This window comes from Ambystoma mexicanum, unplaced genomic scaffold (assembly GCF_040938575.1).
Source record: "Ambystoma mexicanum isolate Mex_15411 unplaced genomic scaffold, UKY_AmexF1_1 Mex_scaf16, whole genome shotgun sequence".
Lineage (NCBI taxonomy): Eukaryota > Metazoa > Chordata > Amphibia > Caudata > Ambystomatidae > Ambystoma > Ambystoma mexicanum.
This window is the reverse complement of record NW_027182391.1, coordinates 3,362,669-3,385,922: the sequence shown is the minus strand read 5'-3', so window position 1 is coordinate 3,385,922 and position 23,254 is coordinate 3,362,669. Positions and strand designations below refer to the sequence as shown.

The 23,254-nt window shown below is 42.8% G+C and overlaps 1 protein-coding gene across 3 annotated transcripts in view; it reads left to right on the top strand.

Moving 5' to 3' along the window:
* LOC138554393 (zinc finger protein 268-like) overlaps positions 1 to 23,254 on the top strand; it is a 291,837-nt gene that overhangs the window by 128,511 nt on the left and 140,072 nt on the right. The window contains exon 2 of one of the 3 annotated variants that reach the window (XM_069642590.1): positions 19,331 to 19,336. The exons of the other annotated variants lie outside the window; for them this stretch is intronic. Coding sequence (XP_069498691.1) covers positions 19,331 to 19,336 — 6 coding nt within the window. The remainder of the gene's footprint in view (positions 1 to 19,330; positions 19,337 to 23,254) is intronic. 3 annotated transcript variants of the gene reach the window in all.

The window sequence follows — 23,254 nt, the reverse complement described above, 5'->3', positions numbered from 1 at the left end:
GATGCCGGGACCAACGTGGTGTGTAATTTGATTGCAGGCCCTCCGGGGGTCTCTTATGCTTGAGTTTTCAACTGAAGAGATCGTGCAGCGGAGAGCGCTCCATTTAGCAGTTTTCCCCTCTGTGAGATGAGCACCTTTGGCAGACGAGGGCCGGTAAGCAGTGGGAGCCAGGAGAGCTCTGAGGTTAGCAGACGCAGAGCCGAAGAAACTGCAAAGGGGATATTGCTGGGGTGTACAGGGAAACTCAAGCAGAAGACCTGGAGGCAGCAAGGCAAATGAATCTGCATGCCAGACCCGGTGAGATCACTGTTACATTGTGACCCCCAGACCGCTCTGTGACTACCGGCTGGCCAAGTCCATCGATTTGAACGACAGAAATGAGATAAACACAGTAGCATTAAAGAGGAAGAATCATTTTGAATACCGCAAAAATGTAAAGCATTCTTCTGTTCTGAACCAAGTTGATTTAAAAAGGTACAGATGGCAGAAAAATAATTGATCGTCATATGAGATATATATTTCAGTTTCTTTCTCACTTCAAGTTTGGATGCTAGCTCCACCCCTCCTGGATCTCCCTCGTTCGGACCTGGACCCCTCTTGACAGTTAGTACTTGGGTGATGGCTCCATCTGCGGCCTCCCTCCCTCTGGTTCACTCTTGACGTTTCTTTACCTGAAAGCTTTTACTCTTCTTTTATGTCGGCGCAACAACCTTTCGCCCTTAGATCCCCCTCTGCCGGGCTCTGACCCTTCTCGTGGTTGTCAAGCTGGGCGATAGAGGATCACCCCACTTTTTACTCATACGTCAATATTTACGGGATTCACTTCCTTTGCATTCAACCAACTTTTAGATCAAAGTCTTTCGCTTGTACAGAGATTTTGCTTGACTCTCATGTATGACCACTTTGATTCCCTTGGTGGCCTTCCAATGAACTTTTGGTTTCTGTAGTTCTTTCACATGGGAATATCGATCAGAGTCTCTTGATTTAGCACCCACATGGTGCAGGTTTCCCTCTGTAACTGGTCTCCCCTTTAACACTTCAAATTATCCACTCTGCGGTTCTCACTCAACACAGCCCAGTTCTTATTGGTTCCCTCTTCGATTCACTAGTTGTAATGAACCATTTGGCTTTTCTCTCTGGAGTTAAGGCCGGTACCGCGGCCGCAGGAGCTTCCCTTCGCTCCTACCTATTGGCATAGGCTTGCCTCGAGTACCAGTGATATCTGGTGCAGGACGCTTGCTCTGTTATTCACAGGTATTCTCTCCTTGCCACCCTCTCGCTTCCTGCAGTCTTTCTCCTTCTCTTGAACTGCCGAGTGTTAGCCGCCTCGTCATGCTTTCTTCTGTACTCACCTTGCTCGTCCTGTGCCTTCTTGTTCCACCTTTTATTCCTGTGGAGAAAAAGGAAGGGTTGTCAGGTGTGTGTTATTAGAAGTAATGGCCTGACCTTCTTGTTGAGACATGTCAGGTAAACCGCTTTATTACTAGTCGGTAGAACAGAATACATCTTGGAATGTCCTACGGGATAGGATTGGGAAACAGTGTTATTGTAAGAAGGGGGTTGAGGGGTAGACTGAGAAGAACGGAATGGGTAGGGTTTGTGAAATGATGGCCGAGAATGACCGGGATGGAGGATAGAACATAGGGGATTGTGGGAATTGTAGCATTTTATCTGGGCAGATTGGATGTTCGGAAGATGACAATCAAAGGAATGGGATTGATAGGGTTCACAAAATAAACAAGGGGAGTTGTGGGAATGGTAGTGTTTCTTCTGCGCAAATGGGAAGCGGTAGCGTCCATGTAGTTATGGTTAAGTTGGTGTTTCCATAGGAAGAGCACTTTTTGGGTGGCTTATAACTTCTCTCCCCCTGGACGAATCCTCACCAAACATTGCAAAAAAAGTATATGGCCCACTCTGAATTTTATTGCAAAGTTTGGTGAGGATTCGTCCAGGGGGGGAAAAGTTATAGGGGAGGTCCCAAAACTTTTTTTTTTTTCCCATAGACTGAATGGGAAAAAACTTTGCGCACGGCTACAGCCCGAACTGCTGGACGGATTTACACCAAATTTGTGGCAGGAGCGGCGGCCTGGTCCCAAAATCGTGCTTTTGCAAATTTGGTGTAAATCCGTCCAGTAGTTTTTTAAAAAATGACCAAAATGTAAGGCAAAAAAATTAGTGATATCTGTGTTCGCTTTGCGGACGGACTTCCCTGTTCGCTCCGCGGACAGCACCCCGATTGGCCCATCGGCTTGTGTCATGTCCGCGGACATGCAACGTGTTCGCTGATTGGGCGGCGTGGTGCGTGAGGTGCGTCAGATTTTCTGTCGCGCCCGCCATCTTACATTTGCGGACGTCTGCAGACAGCGCGGTGAAAGTTTGTTCAAAATGTGTATTTAGTAGAGTGTGTTGGTGTGTAGAAGTCTTTGGGGAGGATGGGGGAGTATGAGATAGGTTCAAAGTTGTATTTTATTTATGTGCTAGACGCTTTTGTTGTGTTCGATTTGTCTGCGGACAACACGGCTGTTCTGGAATGTTCGTAAATAAACAGAATGGATTTGGTGTCAACTTGAAAGTGTTCTAAGAACACTCGTGGGGTCTTGGAATGTTTGCAGGGGGTGTCCTGGAGACGTTGTCTGTATTGTTCGTTGGCAAGGTGAAAATGTTTTATGTGTTTAAGAACAATCGTGGTGTCCCGAAATGTTCGTACATAAAGAAAATGGGGGTGTCCTGAGGACGCTGTTTGTATTGTCCTCTGGCAAGTTGAATGTGTCCTAGGACCTTCCCCCTGTCCGTGGACATAAAAATGGATGCAATGCTTGCATCTATGGGTGTGATATGCTGCGGTGGTTGTGGCCAGGGTATAGAATGTTGGGTGCATGGCCATTTGGCCATGCACCCAAGAGTGTATGCCCCGGCCACAACCACCGCAGCATATCACACCCATAGTGGCTTTTAACTTTGGGTCAAAAACTAATTTATAAGGAACAATGTTATAAGCTTGTATGGGTGTGATATGCTGCGATGGTTGTATTTATCTTGTTATACGTACTATTTGGTTTAGTAACGGGAGTCCATGTTTTTCTTGTTCATTTCTGTAATAAAAGAAAATAGCATGTTAGTATTAGTATTTTATAATGACTTATTACATTGTACAATCAACATTTTCCTCTTTTTATTGACCCTCATATTTAGTAGATTACAAACCAGAGTACTGTGCAATTTGCAAAGTTTCTGTGTTTGTTGCTAAAATCATTGGGTCTGTGGGAGAAAGGAAATCCATGTTGGATTAAAAAAAAAAAAACGTTTCTGTTATGCTACAGTTTATTTATTTGTTTGTTTTCCGCGTTTACTTGTTCTTTCTGCCTAATGCTTTATGCATTGGATTGTTCCAGTTTTTGTGAGCAGTAAGATATTAGGTATTTGTTTGGATATTGTAAAATTTTGGCCCAGTTAGATATTCTAACTGTTTATGTTTTGATATAATTTCGTGGTATTGATTTATCTGTTTGCATATTTGTAAATTTTGGGACAGTTAGATACCAATTCGCGTATTCTAACTGTCTATTTTTTGCTCTATTTGAGTGGTATCGATTTATCTGATTAGTTGTTGTAGAATCTTTGGGCAGTTAGATAGGTTTTGAAATATTGTGACAGTTTATATTTTTTTATTACAAGTGTACTTAAGGTTTAAAGGATAGTTCCGGGACTTTTTTTTTATTGTCCCTACGGGTCGGCCATGTGTTTGTAAGCATAAATCGGTAGATCGTAGAAAACTTTCCTATGGACCTTACCCGACTTTTCGCCCATTATCGCACTCGAAATCAGCCTCCATTTTGTGATAATCCTATCATTTCGCCCCATCGACCTGGCTCACCTGCCTTTGCGGCACTAAATCAAATCCCCCACCCCTGAGCCTGACATCAGCAGACGCGTACTGCCCATTTCCCAATGCCAAAGCACGTCTCGTGTCAACAATCGCTGCGCCTCAGCTAATGACGTGTCGCCATGGAAATGGCAGGACGCCTCTTTCCCCAATAAGTATAAACAGACCGTTTCACAACACACAGCAGCAGATTTTCGATTCCATTCCTCTCGCTGTGTTACTTTGAGTATTCTGTGACTCGTTTCAGTGCTCTGGTCAGCTACCTTCGCCGCTTGTAGCCCGTGTGAACACCTGTACCATCTCGGTAAATTATTTTACTTTCTTTACCACACAATGGCTACAATAATGCCGTATATGTACGAGCCCGAGTACACCGAGGGGGAACTACTGGAAAGGCAAGCACGCGAAAACGATGGGGATTCGGACGGCAGTTGGGAGGACCAGTCAACGGATGAAGAGCCTGGACCATGTCGCATGGACGGCGTCTCCACCTGGTGCACGTGTAATCAGTGCGAGCTAATGCCAACTGAGGAGGAGAACTGCTGCTGCCGTGAAAATTCCGGGTGCTTGGCCTACATTTCGGAAGGCGAGCAAAGTCTGCAATGCATCACCGAGCTGCCAGAGTTCAGGGAAGCCTGCCTCTCATGACCGTGTTGAGGATGATGATGGTGCTTATGCACGAACTTCGCGGCTCTGTTCGTCCGCGTAATCCGAGTAACGAGTAAGTATACTCTGGTTGTGATGTCAGTGATGCCACTACTATTTCATGGTCGTCTCCCACATATAAAATTCCATCTACATACCATTCGAACGCATGTAAATTTGTCCCATATAGTGCATTTTCTAGATATATTTTTTTTCAAAGCAAAATGACATGTTTTACCTGAATCGACATTGATAAGAAAGTTTTGTCATTTTAATACAGTTTGCATCTTTCTTTTTCACAGGTGGTACAGGCTGGTGGCCTATCGTTGCTTCACTTGGTGGCTTCACGGGAGGCTCGGACACCGCGTTCGGAGAGTAATACCTGCCTGTGCGATACTTGCCATTAGACAACATTTCCCCAGCGACAGTGGACAATACCGCGGGTTTTCCCTGGATGTGCTGCAACCGGAACTTTACAATGTGTAATGTTTATTATTTATGTTCAATTGAAATTAAGATCTAAAATAAAGCCCAACATATATTTTAACAATGGTTGTTTTGATTTTTTAAATGAATCTAGTGTGTCTCCATTGAATAGTCTTCCTCTGCCTTGTCTTGTCACACCACATTTCTCCGGCCAGCATCCTCCCTCACGCTGGCCGCCCACCTTCAATCCACATTACCGTTGAACCCATATATGCAGCAGTCATACATATATTATTTTGCGGGTTGGCATCAAGCCTCCCGGCCTTGCCTCCTCCCCCGAAAATACTTACCACACCACTTTGTTCAAGCGTTGGCAATAAAAAGCCGTTGGATTTTATTGATACAAAACATGGTTATAGGTAAATAATCAATATGGTTGATCATAATAAATCATCCTTTTGGGCACCGGGTACAGAGATGACCCCCATATATTCTCCTGGGAGGGTGAGGTATTTATAAACTCACCCCCCTGCCTTCCATGTACTAGATCCTGCAGCCTGCCTCTTACATGCAGTTAGATGGCCTCTCCTTGGTGAGGCCCTGCGGCAAACGGGTCTTGTCTGCACGACCACCGCCCCAATCCACCCCCCCGCCCTATCAAAGGCAGTTCGCACCGGGGTACTTGCGCTGGCAAGTGTAGCTGTCAGGGAGCGATAAAGGCCAAGAGGTGCCAAAGACATGTACACTTCAAAGTGGTCTATAGAGCATGGGTTGTTGTTCCCGTGTCTACCTCCAGACCCCGTGTCTCCTGCCAAGCATCCCCCCTCACGCTGGACGCCCCCCTGCAATCCACATAAGTGTGTCTCCATTCACGAGTCTTCCTGTGTCTTGTCTGCACGACCACCGCCCCAATCCACCCCCCCGCCCTATCAAAGGCAGTTCGCACCGGGGTACTTGCGCTGGCAAGTGTAGCTGTCAGGGAGCGATAAAGGCCAAGAGGTGCCAAAGACCATGTACACTTAAAAGTGGTCTATAGAGCATGGGTTGTTGTTCCCATGTCTACCTCCAGACCCCGTGTCTCCTGCCAAGCATCCCCCCTCACGCTGGACGCCCCCCTGCAATCCACATAAGTGTGTCTCCATTCACGAGTCTTCCTGTGTCTTGTCTGCACGACCACCGCCCCAATCCACCCCCCCGCCCTATCAAAGGCAGTTCGCACCGGGGTACTTGCGCTGGCAAGTGTAGCTGTCAGGGAGCGATAAAGGCCAAGAGGTGCCAAAGACCATGTACACTTCAAAGTGGTCTATAGAGCATGGGTTGTTGTTCCCATGTCTACCTCCAGACCCCGTGTCTCCTGCCAAGCATCCCCCCTCACGCTTGACGCCCCCCTGCAATCCACATAAGTGTGTCTCCATTCACGAGTCTTCCTGTGTCTTGTCTGCACGACCACCGCCCCAATCCACCCCCCGCCCTATCAAAGGCATATACACGTCATTCATTCACAAACACACCCCTGTTTCGAATTCTTTATAACCCACTTCATATTTCTAATGAGAACTTCTTTGCGCTTTGCTAGTCAACCCGTGAAGGTGCTGGTTATCTGCTCTTCGTCTCTGTGAACTTCCGTGACCACTTCGAGCAAACTCGTCAGTTTGCAACCTGTGAACTGCTCCCTGTTCTACGACAAGAAACTACTCTGATCCCTGCATCTAACTGTTTGTTCGTCAAGGTAAGGCCATGTACCATAATCATTTTGCGTCCAATTTTTTAATTTATATCTATTTGCTAGTAGTCATCAAATTGCATCCATGTTTTCTTTTCATCCACGACAGTACATGCAAGGAACTAGTCACATGTTCTGAGTTTAGTCAAATTATTTTTCTATTTTTTTAAAGTAACACATTGGTATTCCTAGAGAATTGCTCATCTTTACTTTTCAGAACTTTCCACAATGCCTGCCTGTTCCATTGGCGGTTGCCCTTCGAAGACCCATAACAAATCTGAAGGTACTATAATGCATGTTTTCCCTAAGACAATAGATCAGATAAGAGAATGGGTCCGATATTGCAGATATCCACCATCTGAGCTTGAAAGTAGAGTCCTAGAAGTCTTTGCGGACAAGAGGGGTGATCGATACCGCATCTGCAGCAGGCACTTTAGCTCAGACATGTACTCCACATCATTGCTAATAAAGAAGAAAACACCGCGAGCGAAGCGAAAATTGCTCTCAACCGCTTTTCCCACTCTATTCGTCCACATCCCTCCACTGGTGAGTCAAGCTTACGGATTTAGCTCTCGGCCTTGCGGTAGTGTGTAGCATTAGCTAACAATAATTTCCCCATTTATGTATCCACTCAATATGAAGGCGGAAGATTCTCCATCCGTGTCGTTATTGCAGTCATCAGCCACTTCAAGCGCCTATCGGGTAATCTTACTTAGCTATTCTGACACTGACTTGTTTTAGACCTGTAAATCAATAGTTTTAATTTATCGTGTAATTATTTTACCTAATGGTACACCACAGTACTCGTCCTCTAGTCTTTGTTTTCTGTTATAATTATTGTTATCCAAAATAATGCAAGTACTGTCTTTCAGGGAGATGCTGAGGAGTCCAAGGCATTGACGACAACCGTTGATGTCACTCAGATGCTCGAGGTACGTTTCCGGACAGTTCCATCGATGGAGATCATCAGATCTTGCATTCTTGTAGCGTGATTGTTACACACAATGTTTCTTTCGTTTTTAGCCATTGATATGTCCTTCTGTCGTCGCCCTCCTATGTGTCTTCTTTTTTCAATATTGTGTTCATTACTAATGAAAGTCCTATGTTTCAGGGAGTCGATGGAGCATTAGTCCAAGAAGAAGGGGGAGCATGCAGTTACGGGTCGGCGCAACAGCTTGCAGAAGTGTGCACCGCCGTTACAGCATCCCTTGATGTTCTTATGCATTTCGAGGTATGGATACTGACAGTTCGATCAAGCGAGATCAAATGACGTGATTACATCCGCTATACTTCCTTCTTTATTAACGCAAGTACTATGTTTCAGGGAGATGACGGAGCTTCTTCTACAAGAACATCACCCCTAGTAGTTGATGCAGATCTCTGGGTGGTGACACTTCCAACGATGGAGCAAATCGAATCATATTTAGATATCCATCATTTATTTTAGACAACTGATCATTTGTGCAGGTCTATTTAGATGAGCCGTTGACGCCTGCACAAAGTTTATGTTCTTTTTAACAAAATAGAAAACCATACTAATGCAATTACTGTGTTTCAGGGAGTTGCTGAAGCGTCATCTTCAATAATATCATCAATGGAAGTCTATGCGGAGCCCGAGGTATGGATCTTGACAGTTCCATCTAACTAGATCAACAATGCGTGAATAATTGTCGTTTGAATGTTCTACACAATGCGTTCATTCGTGTTTTGCTATTGAGATGTACGTATGGGTATTGGTCCCAAAGTACATTTTGTGTTTTCAATATTATTATACATACTAATGAAAGTTCTATGTTTCAGGGAGTCGATGGAGCGTCAGTGAGTGATGGATGTGTTTATCATGAAAATATAGTCGTTGCAGCGCGAGAGGAAGTGGAGACATGCACACACGAGTCGGAGCAACAGCGTCCAGATGTTGAAGTTCGAGGCAAGAAAGTTTCAAAGAAAAGAAAGCAAAAGAAGGTTAGTGTCCTGGTCACTATATTATGTTGTTTTTCACTGTTAATAGTTCAATACTGTAAGTTGTGTTTAAACTGAACATCCCTTTTCCAATCTGTCCTCTAGTTGCGAGTGGGTGTACGAACTAGATCTACACAGACAGTGAAGCGAACGAGAGATGTTGCTTGTCAAACCTTTTGGCAGGGACTTGAGACTGGAGATGCATCGTGCCAATGGGAAGAATATGAAGTGATTGACAACGGAGCTATACCACCACCAGCCATTGATAGTGAATGTCCTCCTGGTAGTTCGGATGCAGTCGGAGATCAATTCACAGAATCCACACCCGCAAAAACTAAGAGCGCGAGAAAGTTGAAGAAATTGTTTTTTTCTCCCATTGCTGGAGAAGGAACAGATGTTGCAATGGAAGAGAATGAAATGGACGACAATGAAACACCATCAATATCACTGAACATAGCGGAAGACGATATCAGAGATTGTACCTTTCATGTGAGTGACATGTCCTCAACGTTACAGGCCGAACCATCTGGGATGCAGAGTGACAGTATAAGGAAAGAGGCCAAATTCATTGTATTCGATAGTTGTTTGATGGATATTATTATGATGCTGAAATGTGGGCATTGGGTTGGTGGGGAAGTATGTGGGGAGCCATTGATTAATGTGACTCGTGCAATTCGAGGCACTAACCCTAAAATACATGCCACCTGTACACAATATCATCCGTTCTCATGGTCTGCACAACCCATGCTGGGGCAACTGCCAGCAGGCAATCTACTTTGTGCAGCGGCCGCACTTTTTAGTGGTTCAAGTTTTAAAAAGTTACAGTATTTCTTTCAGTTTGTGGGAATCCATTTCATTGCGAAAACTCAGTTCTACAAATACCAAACCGATTATCTATTTCCAGCCATTAGCGAAGCTTGGAGAATGGAAAAAATGTCTATTGAAAGTACATTCGCGGGCAAACGGTTCAGGCTAGCCGGTGATGGACAGTGCGACAGCCCAGGATTTTCAGCCAAGTACTGCACCTACCACTTTCAGGACATGGAAAGTAAGAAAATTGTGAGTTTGGTGGTCGTGCAGGTGTCACAAAGTACATCCTCAGTGGCCATGGAGAAAGTTGGCTTTGTAGCATCATTGCAAGAACTACAATCGCGGGGAATGGTGATCGACCTGATAGCCACGGACAGACACGTTTCAATTGCCAAGACAATGAGAGAAGAGTACAAAAATATAAATCACCAATTTGACGTATGGGATCTTGCAAAAACAATCAATAAAAAAATGTCGGCTGCAGGTAAAAAAAAAGATATGCAAGGTATTTCACAGTGGTCCAAGTCAATCAGCAACCATCTTTGGTGGAGCTCAAAAACATGTGAAGGGTCATTGGAAATTCTACTGGAAAAATGGCGGTCAGTAATGCTGCACTGTACCAACGTTCACCGCTGGTCCACAAACCAACATTTCCACAATTGTGAACATGGCCATTTGTCCACAGAGGAGGCACGGAAGAAGAAGTGGTTGATTCCTTCATCACCCACTCACAAAGCCATTGAAAAGATTGTATTTGATAAAACTATAACAAGAGATTTGAGGGGACTCACGGAATTCTGCCACACAGGAGATTTGGAGGTGTTCCACAATATGTGCCTAAAGTACAGGCCAAAACGATTGCATTTTGGCATGGAGGGCATGATAAATCGGACTCTTCTAGCAGTCTTGGCACATAACCATAATGTTGGCCGTCAACAAAGTAGGACGACCGGAACTTTAGGGACGCTTCGCTACAATAAGGCCTTCACTAAAAGAAGTAAACAATGGGTGATCAAACCAGTGTTTGAGGATATGCAATATGAGTTTATTGAGAGACTTATCGTAGATGTCCTCGATAGGCACATACATGGAGTTGTGAACGAACCTATGCAGGGGACAACTGCATTGCCACCCAACATTGCCTCTGTTCCATGTCCACCTAAAGCAGAGCTCATTGAGAAATACACATCACGGTTTAAATGATTGTAATTTGATTGTCTGTTCTCTCGAGTCTCCTCATGTCGCAGGCCCATTGTACATGCAATGTGTCTCTCCACCCTTGCCCCTCCCTTCACCGTGCAGTAGTGCGAACCACCCGGGTGTCACCTGTGACTTTGCTCTCGAGTCTCCTCATGTCGCAGGCCCATTGAATATGTGTATCTATGTAATGTGTAAATACAAGTGATTGCTCAGTGTACATGCAATGTGTCTATCCAACCTTGTTCATTTGCGCATTAAATTAAACCAAACAGTAATATAAATCATTTTTCAAAAAATATAGAATATCTCCGTATTTATGGTTCTCTGGGGCTGCAAAGCACGCAGATAAGATGTCCTTAAACTGAATGTAGCTAACTAGGAATGTGTGCTTGCTCGTTCAAAGTGAAGGTCAGCTGCTTTGATTTTTTGCTCGGGTGCCGGAATGGCCCACGACTCAGTATAAGGTTCTATTGTTAATTGACCTTGAAATGCCGGGACCATCCCGAAAGACTTCTTTTTTGGCGGTGTGGTGCAATAACGTAAGAAACGATAATGAATAAAATTTCAGAAACGATAGCCACGTTCATTAGAAGAAATAACGTCGGCATAGAAGGAGTGGTATTTCGGGGCTGCCCTACACACAGACACAATGGAAAATGCAAATATAATGTAAGTAACTTTTGATGAGTTAAAACCGCAATTTAATTACTATACAGTGGCTTTAAAGATGGGTTAAGTGGTACTTGTTCGTTCTATGTGGCATATTGTTTTGTACCGCGCACTATCTATCTTTTACGGAAGCACCTCAAAACCTGCACTGCCTCACTGTCAACCCCAGCCCTATGTATTTATTATTTTATGCTACTTACCTTGTGCTCCACTTCCCCCCCCCTGCCTCGCCACGCCTTCAAACACTTGTGTACACCCAGTAGCGCTGTCCTACCTATGAAATGAATAATTTTAATAAACATCTGATGGTGAGACTAATTTCATTTTTTATGTTTTTAAAACAGGTACATCCTGCATTATTGTCTGTGTCACGAGTACCAGACACCGGCGGACGGATTTTTTAACCGCCAGTTGCTTCTCCGCGTGAACAACGTTACCACCCTGACCATTTTATGGGACGATCGCCAAGTACAAGTATGACCTTAGATGCAACATACATACCATTGTGGTGGCCTAGTGCCTCGTTGTTGGAACAGCCATGCGATTATTAGTGCGACCGAAGAGCTTTTTTTTATCGTAAACCAACACACTGTGTACTGCACACGAACATCGCTTCCCTCAAGACGAACTATTTTGGATCGAGAGCAAAGAAAAATGCAAATCGCTGAATATTCTCTAAACATTTGATGTCCAATAAATGTACTTTGCCAAATGTACAATCTTGCCGTTTGCTTTTAAACCACGGTTTCACATTCCGAATTGTGGCGCTGTATTGTGAGATGATCTAAGACCCTGTGTACAGCAAAGGACCATCGCGTTCCTCAAAACGAACTTTTTGGAACGTGAGCAAATAAAAATGAAAATCGCTGAATATTCTCTAAACATTTGATGTCAAATAAATGTACTTTACCACATTTACAATCTTGCAGTTTGATTTAAAAGTACAGTTTCATATTCCGAATTGTGGCGCGCTGTGTTGTGAGCTGATCTGTGCTGATTTCCGGGTTCTGTGTGGAGTCGCGTAGAAGACGCCTGGGCGCATTTGCCTACGCAGCACAGTCACGTCACGGATAGAGGCGGGGAATATGAATGTTTTGATAAAGTCTGTTTCAGGGGCGGGGATTTGATTTAGTGCCGCAAAGGCAGGTGAGCCAGGTAGATGTGGGGAAATGATAGGATTATCACAAAATGGAGGCTGATTTCGAGTGCGATAATGGGCGAAAAGTCGGGTAAGGTCCATAGGAAAGTTTTCTACGATCTACCGATTTATGCTTACAAACACATGGCCGACCCGTAGGGACAATAAAAAAAAAGTCCCGGAACTATCCTTTAAGTACAGTTCAGTTATCAAATTTTGGTTTTAAGAACATTAAATACACGTTTGTAAGATTAGCTGGTAATCTCGGCTTTAGAGTAACGGTACTATCATTACATTCAAACCATCCACATTTTTTTTTTATATATGCAGTGTAGTGCCCTGAGTTGGTTGTGGCTCCTGCGTGGTAGATTATACCTATTGTTGTGAAGGTTTTCCTACCAAGTGATATTTGACCATGTGTGAATCCAGTCAGCTTGCAGTTGTTTTTCGTACCATCTGCATTGTAACATAGAAGCATTAGTATTATGTATTTACTATGGGCCTCATTACAACTCAGGCGTTAAGGGTTAACGCCGTCGTTAACCCTTAACGCCTGATTCTGATTTTAACGGCTGCTTTTAGCAGCCGTTAAATTCCATGGCGCTAACCTGCCATGATGCTAATTACGCCACCGTAATTTACGGTGGCATAATTAGCGCCTTCCCCACTCCCATTATGGGGCAAAAATGGGAATGGGGAAGGGAAAATGGGAAATGGGGATTTACCGCCCCACTCACCTTGGAATGGGGCGGTAAATCTGCCATCCACCATGGTGTTAACATAGCTCATGCCTTCTTTAAAGACTGTGTTACCAATGTCTATCATTGCTTTGTCTAGAGTAAGACCTTGTGATTTATGAATGGTGACTGCGTATGCAAGAGTTAGAGAAAATTGTTCTCTGCGTACATACATGTCTTTGAAGAGAAGGAATCGAGCTGTTGAGCGTCCTATTCTTTTTACTTCTGAAAGTTTGTCAAAGAGAATATTGACAAACTGAATTTTGTTGTCACGTGGGTATGTTTGAAAGCCAACAACTGTACCCAGTGCTCCATTAACTAGTCCTTGGTCCACGTCAAGGTTACGTTTAAGCATTACTCTGCAATTTAAGGATAATTTTGATATCTTTTCCAAGCCTGCTGTGTTTGAGATTGATTTTTCTAAACTATTTAGTCTTGCTGTGGCTTGGTCACACATGGGTAGTGTCATTCCATGCACATCTAGTTTGTCTGGGCGCTAATTTCCATAATTGGTTGCATTTCTTTGCTTAACATTATTTCATTGAATTTGAAACAGCTAGCAAGAGTTGGCATTAAGGCCATACAATTGACATTTTTGTGGGCTAATTGTTCCATAACATCTGTAGCACATGCATTATCACCATAAAGTGCATGAATGTGCCGGGTTTTCAATATTGCTTCTGCTTCTCTAGAAAGTATACCAACTCTGATACTTTTTAAGATGTTGGCATAAGTGAGATCTGCAGATTGGCGCATGTTTTCTGTTAATTCTCTGTATTGGAAATGTTGCCAAAGGTTGACATTTCCAATGCTGCCAACAGTTTTACAGCAGAGTTTGTGTCCTAATGTTTTAAAAATAGGCTCATCTTTTACAGGTGTCAATTGAAGAAGATCTCCGAAAACAATGATGTGTTTTCCTGCAAAGAGCTCTTCATAGTTTGTTTTGAGTACTTCTTGTAATCTGAGGTGAATCAAAGCCAACATTAGGTTGGACACCATGCTCACTTCATCTATTAGAAGCATTTTCATTTGTTTCAATACTCTGCATACTTCCATTGCAGCTTCTGCAGAAAGTTTGTAATAATCTAACTTGTTTTGGTGTTCTACTGGCAGGAGTAGTAATCGGTGTAAAGTGACACCACCTATGTTGTAGGCAGCTAAACCTGTGGGGGCAGTGACAACAGCTGACAGTTTGTTGTTTGTCAATTGTTGAAGGAACTTACAGAACCAGCTTCACCACTGACATACAATAGTATAGGTTTGTAATTTTGGCAGGTGCATTCTTTGTTTTCATGTTGCACACCATGTGTAATTTTTTTTGTTATTTCTTGAAACATGCTACGCTGCTCTTTGTTTAATTTTGAATATAGTGTAGTTAAGTCTTCTTTATCTTCATAGTGACACATGGTGTTTTCTACTTCTATCAAAGCTAATTCTGCCTCATTTGTTATTAGTGGTTCTCCCAGTGGTTCTTGGCTTCCTGTGACAGAAGGTTGACTACTGTCAGGAGTGTCCTTATCTAGTTGGGCCTGGAGTTCCTCTTCGTGTTGCTGTTCATTGTGCAACATTGTTTTGTACTGTGCAAAGTTTACATCAGTTATACTGCTTTAATTGGCTTTGAAAGCATCTTCATATGAGTCATAGGTATCTAGTATTTCTTATTCTTTTCTCCATGGTTTGAAGAGTTGTAGCAGGGGCATGTAATATATTTCTTTATGTTGAGGAGTCTTTAATGACAATTTGATATGATTAATTAAATTTGGTTTGGTGAGTTTTACTAAGCTGCCATCACAGTTTGTCACTTTGTATTTACGGTTTTGCTCATCAGGTTTTATATTATTTTTGTATGTGTAGTTTTGGGCTATGTGGTATAGACACATGGTTTCCAAAGTGGTACTCCTGTTTTCTAAAATGTCTTGGTTATTGGGATCATGTTTGGCTATTGTTTCTATATCTTTGTATTATTTTAGAACTCTTTTTCTAGATTTAGCTGGACCAAGACTTAGCCATACTATATTTGCAGATTTACCATACAATGCAGTACCAGTTAATCCATCAGCTGCTTCATAGGATCCACATTCTCTATGGGACAGCATTTTTATGCCCAAGCTGTATCATTTCTGAGACACTGTTTTATCTGATGACAGATCATTCCAGAGGTCTTGGAGCTCTGTCTTTTCTGATTTGGTTAAGTATGCTGTGAAATATCGTGCAACTGCAGTATAATTGTCTGCAATGTACTGCACATCTATGTTTGCATTCCACAAGTGGGCAATGATTGCATTGTAATCATTGATATATTTTTCTTCTTCTTTTCTTTTTATGCAATATGTATTTTTAGGTGACTTACCTTTAACACTATGTCTAACTGAAGACATGAGGTTGTTCACTTGACCTGTATTTGTAACTGGTCTAGGGAAACCAAATCGGCATTTGGTGTAGTATTTCCTTTGTTTTTGTATTTGCGACAATATTTGCCACATTTGTGTCTTTGGAATTGTAAGATTTTTGCATGAAGATCACTATTTGTGGATTCTGATGGAATTTCACAAGTGACATATTTTTCAATAAACTGTAAAACAGTTAATCCATAAAAGCATGTGGGTGTGTGGTGCTCCTCTGGCTTGGTATTCTTTTCTCCAAAAGAAGTGTTGCACTTCTCCAAGGGGAGGAACAGTTTTATTACAAATAAAATGTAGCATAGCAATGAAGCGATGGTAAAAATATCGTGAAACATTAACAGGATCCTGAGAACAAAGTTCTCCAGGTGTTAGTATATCTATGTTTGTTTTGTTTTCGTTTGATATGCGTAGGAAAGCATGTAAATCTTCCCATGCATATTCTGCGCAACTTAATGTAACAAACCAAGTGGGCGGGCCAAGGTTTCTGATCATACAACGTACATCTCCATGGCGTTGAAACTAGTACTCTTTAGTACCTCGCATATTTGCTAATAGATTTGTAAGATTTGCCTGTAAAACCTCATCTTTTTGTTGAACTTTTTGTAATAATTGTGTGGCTGTCATATTTTGAAAGTGTGATCCTGATTTTAATATGTGTGCAACTCCGCAACATAAAGTTGCTAGTTCACTTTCAAAGAGTAGGTGGAATATGTATTCCACATTTTGTCGAAATCTGGGATCTTCAGAATACATTCGTAATGAGCGATATTCTGATGCTGATATTTGAACAGGTCTATCATCGTATCTTCCTCCTTTGCCAGTAGGAAAGAGTAGAGGAAAAGCATGTGCTTCTATACTTTTTTCCCATATGCCGATTGGTGATCCTTTTGTTTGACGCATTTGGTACGTTTCCAGTGCATCTTCTATGGTGTCATTAGAGTGCAATGGGTGAATTGTATAATGGTCTAAAGTGTTTGCTATTGTAGCAGGATCTAGGAGCTCAAATTGACCAGTTTCTTGTGTCTCTTGAATTATTTCTGTTGTATCTTTCAAGTTTTCTTCGATATTAATTTCTTTGTAATAATCATTATTCTCTTTGAGATATTGCAGGGCTTCTCTAACTTTATGTAAATCCACCAGTTGTTGCCAAATTTATTTGTCTTTTGTAGGTACTCCATTTACCAAGATAATTAAAGATTGTTGCATTGGACGTTGCACTCCTAGAGTGTGCGCATTTTCTTTTAGATCTAATGGTAAATACACTACTTTTCCACGAATACCTTTCACTAATTCAGAGGGAGGTAATTTTGCAGTTTTTGGTTGAAGGCGTATTATTGCTTGAAATAGATGAACTGTTTGAATTATGATGCTCTCATATAAATTAAGTTGTTGAAGGAGTTTTGGTAGTGGATGTAATTCCAAGTTATTTGAGATAGCACATGAAGGAGTTTGGTTGTTGTCAAGTTTGGTAGTGCAGTAACTGCAAAGTATTATGGGGTCAGTTATTTCGTATTTGTTTTCTGCTATAAGGTAGAGAGCTAATTCAAACCATTTAGAATCTTCATTGACTTCTATTTTGTATGAAAGGTCTATAGTTTTTGTGTTACTTTTATAACAGGTTCTGCGGCAACATACACACAAATGGTTTGGTACTTCAGCTGAAGTGCTTTGAAATTTTAGTATTTTTTTTTTGTATGTGTGTAGTGAAAGGTTGCCATGTCCAGATGTGTTACGAAGTTGGTTGACAGCTAATTCATCTTGTAAGTGGGGTTTCACTTCCAAAATATATTTTCTGTATAAACTCGATTTCTTCTAGTAGGTCTTTTGGTGTACCATGTAGAAGAATGTTATTTAAATCGGCTAGTGCTAAAGCAGGACCTTTTGCATAATACAGTTTATAAACTATATTTCTTATACTTGCATAATGTGTTAATATCCTTTTGATATCATGGAAGGTTGTTTTGCAAGTAGCTCCTGATATGCAGGCCAATGAATGTCCTTGCAGTCCTGTGTGCTTGCATACTGGACAAGCATCCACACTTTGCAGTATGTTAATTTTGATTTTGTCTTTGCTTTTCACATATTGATTAAGGAATAGGCGTAAAGATTTGAACATTTTTTTGGGAATGTTACACATTGACGTGCATGGCCATGTGTAAATTAGATGTTCTGATTCAGTCGAATGGAGGGGTAAATCTAAGTTTTCAGGGCATATTTTTGTAAGGAGTACTTCTTGTTCCATTATGGTATTATTAACTTTTTCATAACCTCGACCACTGCTATGTATGGCAATTGTATTTGTTTGCTTTTGTTTGTATGCTTCTTCATTAATGTATGGTTCTGTGCTTGTAGTGTGACTCCATTCACCTCCACAGATATTTAAGAAGTTATTTCTGTTCACATTTCGTTTATTGAGAAGTCTTTTTTGAAATTTAGTTATTGGTTTTGTTAGTGGTTTAATTCTGTTTAACACAACAATAAATAAGTTTCTTTTGAGAAGAATTGCACTGTTTATCAACGCTTCTAAGATTACTTTCCTACGATAGGTTTGAAGTGTTGAACCTGGTTTCTCTCCTGTCTGTTTTTATCAGATTTTTAAGGACTTTGTGATGGAACATTTTGGCTAATATACTTTTCTTGGTATGCTTACTTTGTACTATATCAAGATTTATAGAAGACGTTTTATTTGTAGTGATAGTTGATTTTTCTGTTAATAGTTTTTTGGGTCGTTTTACTTTGTGATAGAGGAGGCAACGTTTTTGCACTAGAAACTTCTTCTGTTTCACAACATGACTGTATTAGCTCTTGTGTTTCAACGTTTTTTACAAATTCTGCTATAGATGGGTGTTTATGTTGGAGACTTTCCTTTTCATTTGCTCTACTTTTGCGTCCCTTTCTACGGAGTTGCTTTTTGGTGGGCATTCTTTAGCGTCTGTTGAAAAAAATACAGAAGGTATGGGTTGGGTTTTTTGCAATGCATGTGTGTTGTTGCATGATTGTTTGAGTAAGATGATAAAGATGTATGTAATGGTGTGTGATTGTGAATTGGGAAGTTGAACTACTAGGGATGGGTATTCTTCAATTAATGTGTTACTAAACTGGGGTTCAGATGCCCGAAAAAAGTAAGCCGTGGTGTGGAGAAGAAGAAATAATATAGGTAAAGCTATACAATTAAAACAGTTGTTTGTTCTACAACATCTACATTCTAGCGGCTGAGTTGGGTAATTTGTGCGCCGAAAAATAGGAATTTGAGGGCCATTCTGACAGGAGATCACTTTTTAAGACAGGGGGGATTTTTGGTCAGAATGGTGCAGAATCTCTATTTTTAGGCACAGAAATAGCATGAATTAACCTTACAGTCTCCTTCCTTTTTAGGCATGAAGAATAAGGGCGAGGCTGCCGGGGACTTGGATGGGCGGATAAAGCCGTTAGCCAGGTACTGGTCCGGATACTTTTTTAGATGAAGATTTTCAGGTTCCGTGAGTGCATAGATTCGCCCACATGGAATCTGTGCGCCAGGCATAAGGTTGGTCTGACAGTCGTACGATCTATGGGGAGCAAGAGTGCTAGCTTGATCCTTCTGGAAAACATCCTGATAGTCTTGGTATACCGGAGGTAGCGGATTAGTCAGACTCATGATTGTTGTCACTTCCTTAACCAAATATTCCTTTGTTTGATAACAGGTACGAGCACATTCGACTGAGAAGGTCAGCCTCTTAGCATGCCAGTCGATGCAAGGATTGTGTGATTCTAGCCATGGCATTCCTAGAATTATTTTAAATTGTGGAGCCTTGATTAGATCTAACACCATGTCTTCCCGATGTCCGTCTTGGCACAAAAGTGTCATTTCTGATGTCGAGTGTGTTACTGGACCCCAAGCGATCTCAGTTTAATCGACAGTGGTGACTACATCTGTTGTTGCCTTTTCGCACAGAGGAAGATTCATCCTTGTAGCCAATTCTTGATCCATATAATTTCCAATGGCTCCGCTATCAATATATGCTCTGACTGCATGCATTCGGGATGGCTGTTGGTGATTCATGAGGATCATTGGCAAGACTAAATGTGAGGTCTGAGAGTCCTTCTTTTTGCTCGACAAGCGGACCTCTATGCTTGTCGGGCGAGGAAGTTTTCCTACTCCGGCTCCGTTTCCACTTTGCCGGCAACCCCGACTGCCTTCTTGGGTGGTTTTACAAGGCAGTCTCGGAGGAAATGGCCGGCTGAACCGCAATACAAACATAGCTGTTGTTGTCTTCTTCTATCTCTCTCAGCCTTGGATAACGGCCCACGCACTCCTCCAATCTGCATAGGTTCGGCCAAGTTGGTGGTTTTGGATGCATTCTCCTTTGGGCGCACAAAAACCTGAGTGTCCATTCTAGCTCGATCTGCCTTACGGTTCTGTAGTCTATGATCAAGCTGAACCACCAAATCTATGTATTCCGCACAATCACTGGGAGGGTTGACCACTTGAGCTAAAACATCCTTTAACTCCCCTCTTAAACCACGGTAAAACAGAGTTGTTCTTTTGTCGTCTGGCCAATCTGTTTTCACTATCAGACTATTAAAGGTTGCAATGTACGTCAACAGATCTTGATTGCCTTGGCGTAGGGACAAGAGTTTATTATCCAATGCCTGACCCTGAGAGTGGCGGGCAAATAACTTCTCCATGTTCATTTAGAACCTCTGGAAGTCTCGCAAGAGGGATCGTGTCGATTGACTAGAGGTACCGACCAGTCCGCAGCACTGCCACTGAGATACGACAATACAAAGGCTACCTTAGATTGGTCATTTGGAAAGGCCCCTGGCCTACATAGGAAATGTAGTCGGCACTGGTTTATGAAGACCGCATACCTTTTTGGGTCTCCTGCAAAGCGTTCTGGAGGTGCCAAAGGTACGGCTCCTGGAAGGACTACTTGAACTGGATTGCTGGGTATAGTCAGAACCGCTGACCCCAATCCTGGTAACGGTGTTTGTCCCGCCTGGGATTGAAGCAATTGTTTAGTGAGCTCATTGGTACGATCTTTGGCCATGATCAATTCTCTCCTTAAAGCATTGGTCTCCTGCCGGGCCGAATGTACCTCGGCCCTAAGTTCCCCCAAAAGCTAGGCTAGTTGGTCTGTCTCAGAGGTTTCCATGACGCCCAGGTAGAGATTTTGTCGAAGTCTTTGCATTTTTTCATGCTCACCTGGTCTCTACGGTGGCGTAGAACGTAGTCGTATGAATGATGTCTGCACTGGCGTAGCTCTGGTGGTTTGATGATGTCCTCTCCCCTGTTATCACCCCAGGAGGCATTTGTCTGCAACGTTGAAACAAGATATTAGCTATCTAGTGGGCCTCGATTGGTCCCACCTCCTTCAACCTCCTGATGCCCAACTCCTCTTCTGGCTCACCTTTGAGTTTTGTGAGGTTGGCTCTCCGTCCTGCTTGACCTTCAGCATGGGCACAGTAAGTTCAGTCTTTCCCCGGACACAGTTACTTCATTGATCCAGAGTGGCTGTTGCTCTGTCTGGAATATCTGGATTAAGCAGTTAAGTCTCTGTGCCAATGGATGCTTGGTATAGGTGCCCAATGTCTTTATTTTCCCAAGGTTTAAATGTGTTTTTGTCTTTCTTGCAGAGGTGGATTCGTACGGAAGTTTGGATGAAGAATTGACTCTCCTAGGATGCTGAGCAGGTTACCTCCAGGTGAGTATTGTCGCGGGTGAGTGGCGCTGGATGGCTGAATAATTGTTCATTTTTGTATTGTGTGCGACTAACCTGCTGTTTTCTGTTCCTTCTATGCAGGCGCGGCGTGGCCCCAGGATGATGAATGGAAGAACCGCTCTGACGTATTCCGGAGGAATGCAGATTCCCGGGTGAGTACTGGATGCCTGCGCGGATGCCCTCTTCCCAACAAGGACGGCGATCCGAAGATCAGCTGAAGGCTAGACCGATGGATGAGAATTGCAGGTAAGGCCTTTGTCGCTGTAATAACACCTGTTCTTCTCTCTTTCTTCTTTCAGGCACCGAAGGATGGAAATATCAGAACGAGCGTGGCTGTAAAAGCTCGAGGACAGAGCAGACATGGTGAGCGTTACGCTGCAGGAGTGCAGAATTACACGAAGCGTGTTCTGCCTGCAGGGTGTAGCTTAAATAGCCTTGCAAGTAGTTCCAGGCAAGTAGTCCCTCTACCACACCCTGCCTTTCAGGTAAAGTAGTCCCTCGGTCACGCCCTGGATATGCAGAAAGGCTCAGCCTCACTAGGCTGAGTAAGTAGTCCAAATGGTTCAAACCATTTTATGAGGAGGAGGTTCTGGGACATTCCTTTGGGGCTTGATAAGCCCTATTGGGTGTCAATGAATGTGGTGGGCCCATCAGTTCCAGGGGTTTAGGAGCACGCACCATGACAGCTTGCTCTAGGAGGGGGGGTGAGAAAATCTAACCAAAAAGGGAGAAAATGTTTTTTTTTTTTAAAGAAATACAAATAAAATGCTGTACAAAGAAGCCTGTGGTTTTTCCTTGTAAGAACTAGGAACAAATGGTTTGCTGTGCTGAATTCCCCATTTTCCAGCCTTTCAAGAAAAGGTTGAGTGGAAATGAATAGAAATTATTTTGATATGGTTATCAAGCGTTTTATGAGAGGTAGGCGATTTTTCTCAATAGGACATGCGTGGACGGAATGGAAGAAAAGGGTAGGAAAGCTGAATTGGAGGACAGAAAGGCAAACATTTCATTTCTGAAAAGTAGACAAAATTCCAAGTTTAGGAAGGGGTGATTTGCACAGGTCAGGCCACAACTGTGTAGTTAAAAATTCCATAGTTTGGGCAAAAAAGCGGTAAAATGACCGAAAAAAAGATATGTGGTGGACATGGTTGGCCTGGTAAGGCAATTTTGAGAAAAACAATGCTCTGCTACATTCCCCCGACTCTTGCAGTTAGGAAATCACACATTTTTGTAATGTTTCACAAAACAAGCACTACCACAAGCCAAAAACAGAGCCATTGTACACAGGAGTTTTATGCTTACGGCCTGAACAGACGTACTTAGCATGTGTAAATCAGGAAAAACAAATTGGTGAGTAAGGGCAAGCATACATTTTTTGAAAGAGCACAGGCAGACCTTTTCAAGGGTAGGTGACTTGTGCAGATTACAAAAGGGTATAGTGCCTAAAGCAGCGACTAACTGTGGGTCACATTTGGGAAATGAAAGGGTAGTGTGACGAATGGGGAGCAGCAAATGGGTTCAAACGTTATGAAAACCATGCACACACAATAAATGTCTTACCTTCCCACGTTCCCACAGGTGTCCCGATGAAAACGGTTCCTCATGTGTGGGTGCACCTACCTGGGTGCAAAGGGGAAAGCCTAAAACACGGCACAGCAGAATTTCAGGAATTTTGCTCAAGCACACACCAAACAGATTTGGGCTTAGGGTGTCGAAGCCACCAAGGAAAACTGGGAAACCCCATGCATTTCTGAAAAGAGGACACCCGTGGGAATCTACAGAGGTCTGCCTTGCACAAATCTCCCAGAATGTGTGTGTTACCCAGAACCCCCAGCAAAGTCCAAATTTGGGGGGGAAAACTCAATTTCCGCACATTTCACTCTGGTCACCCACCGAAGTACGCCGCCAACAACACATGGCCTACCGTCCTGCATTCCCACAGGTCTCCCCATGAAAACGG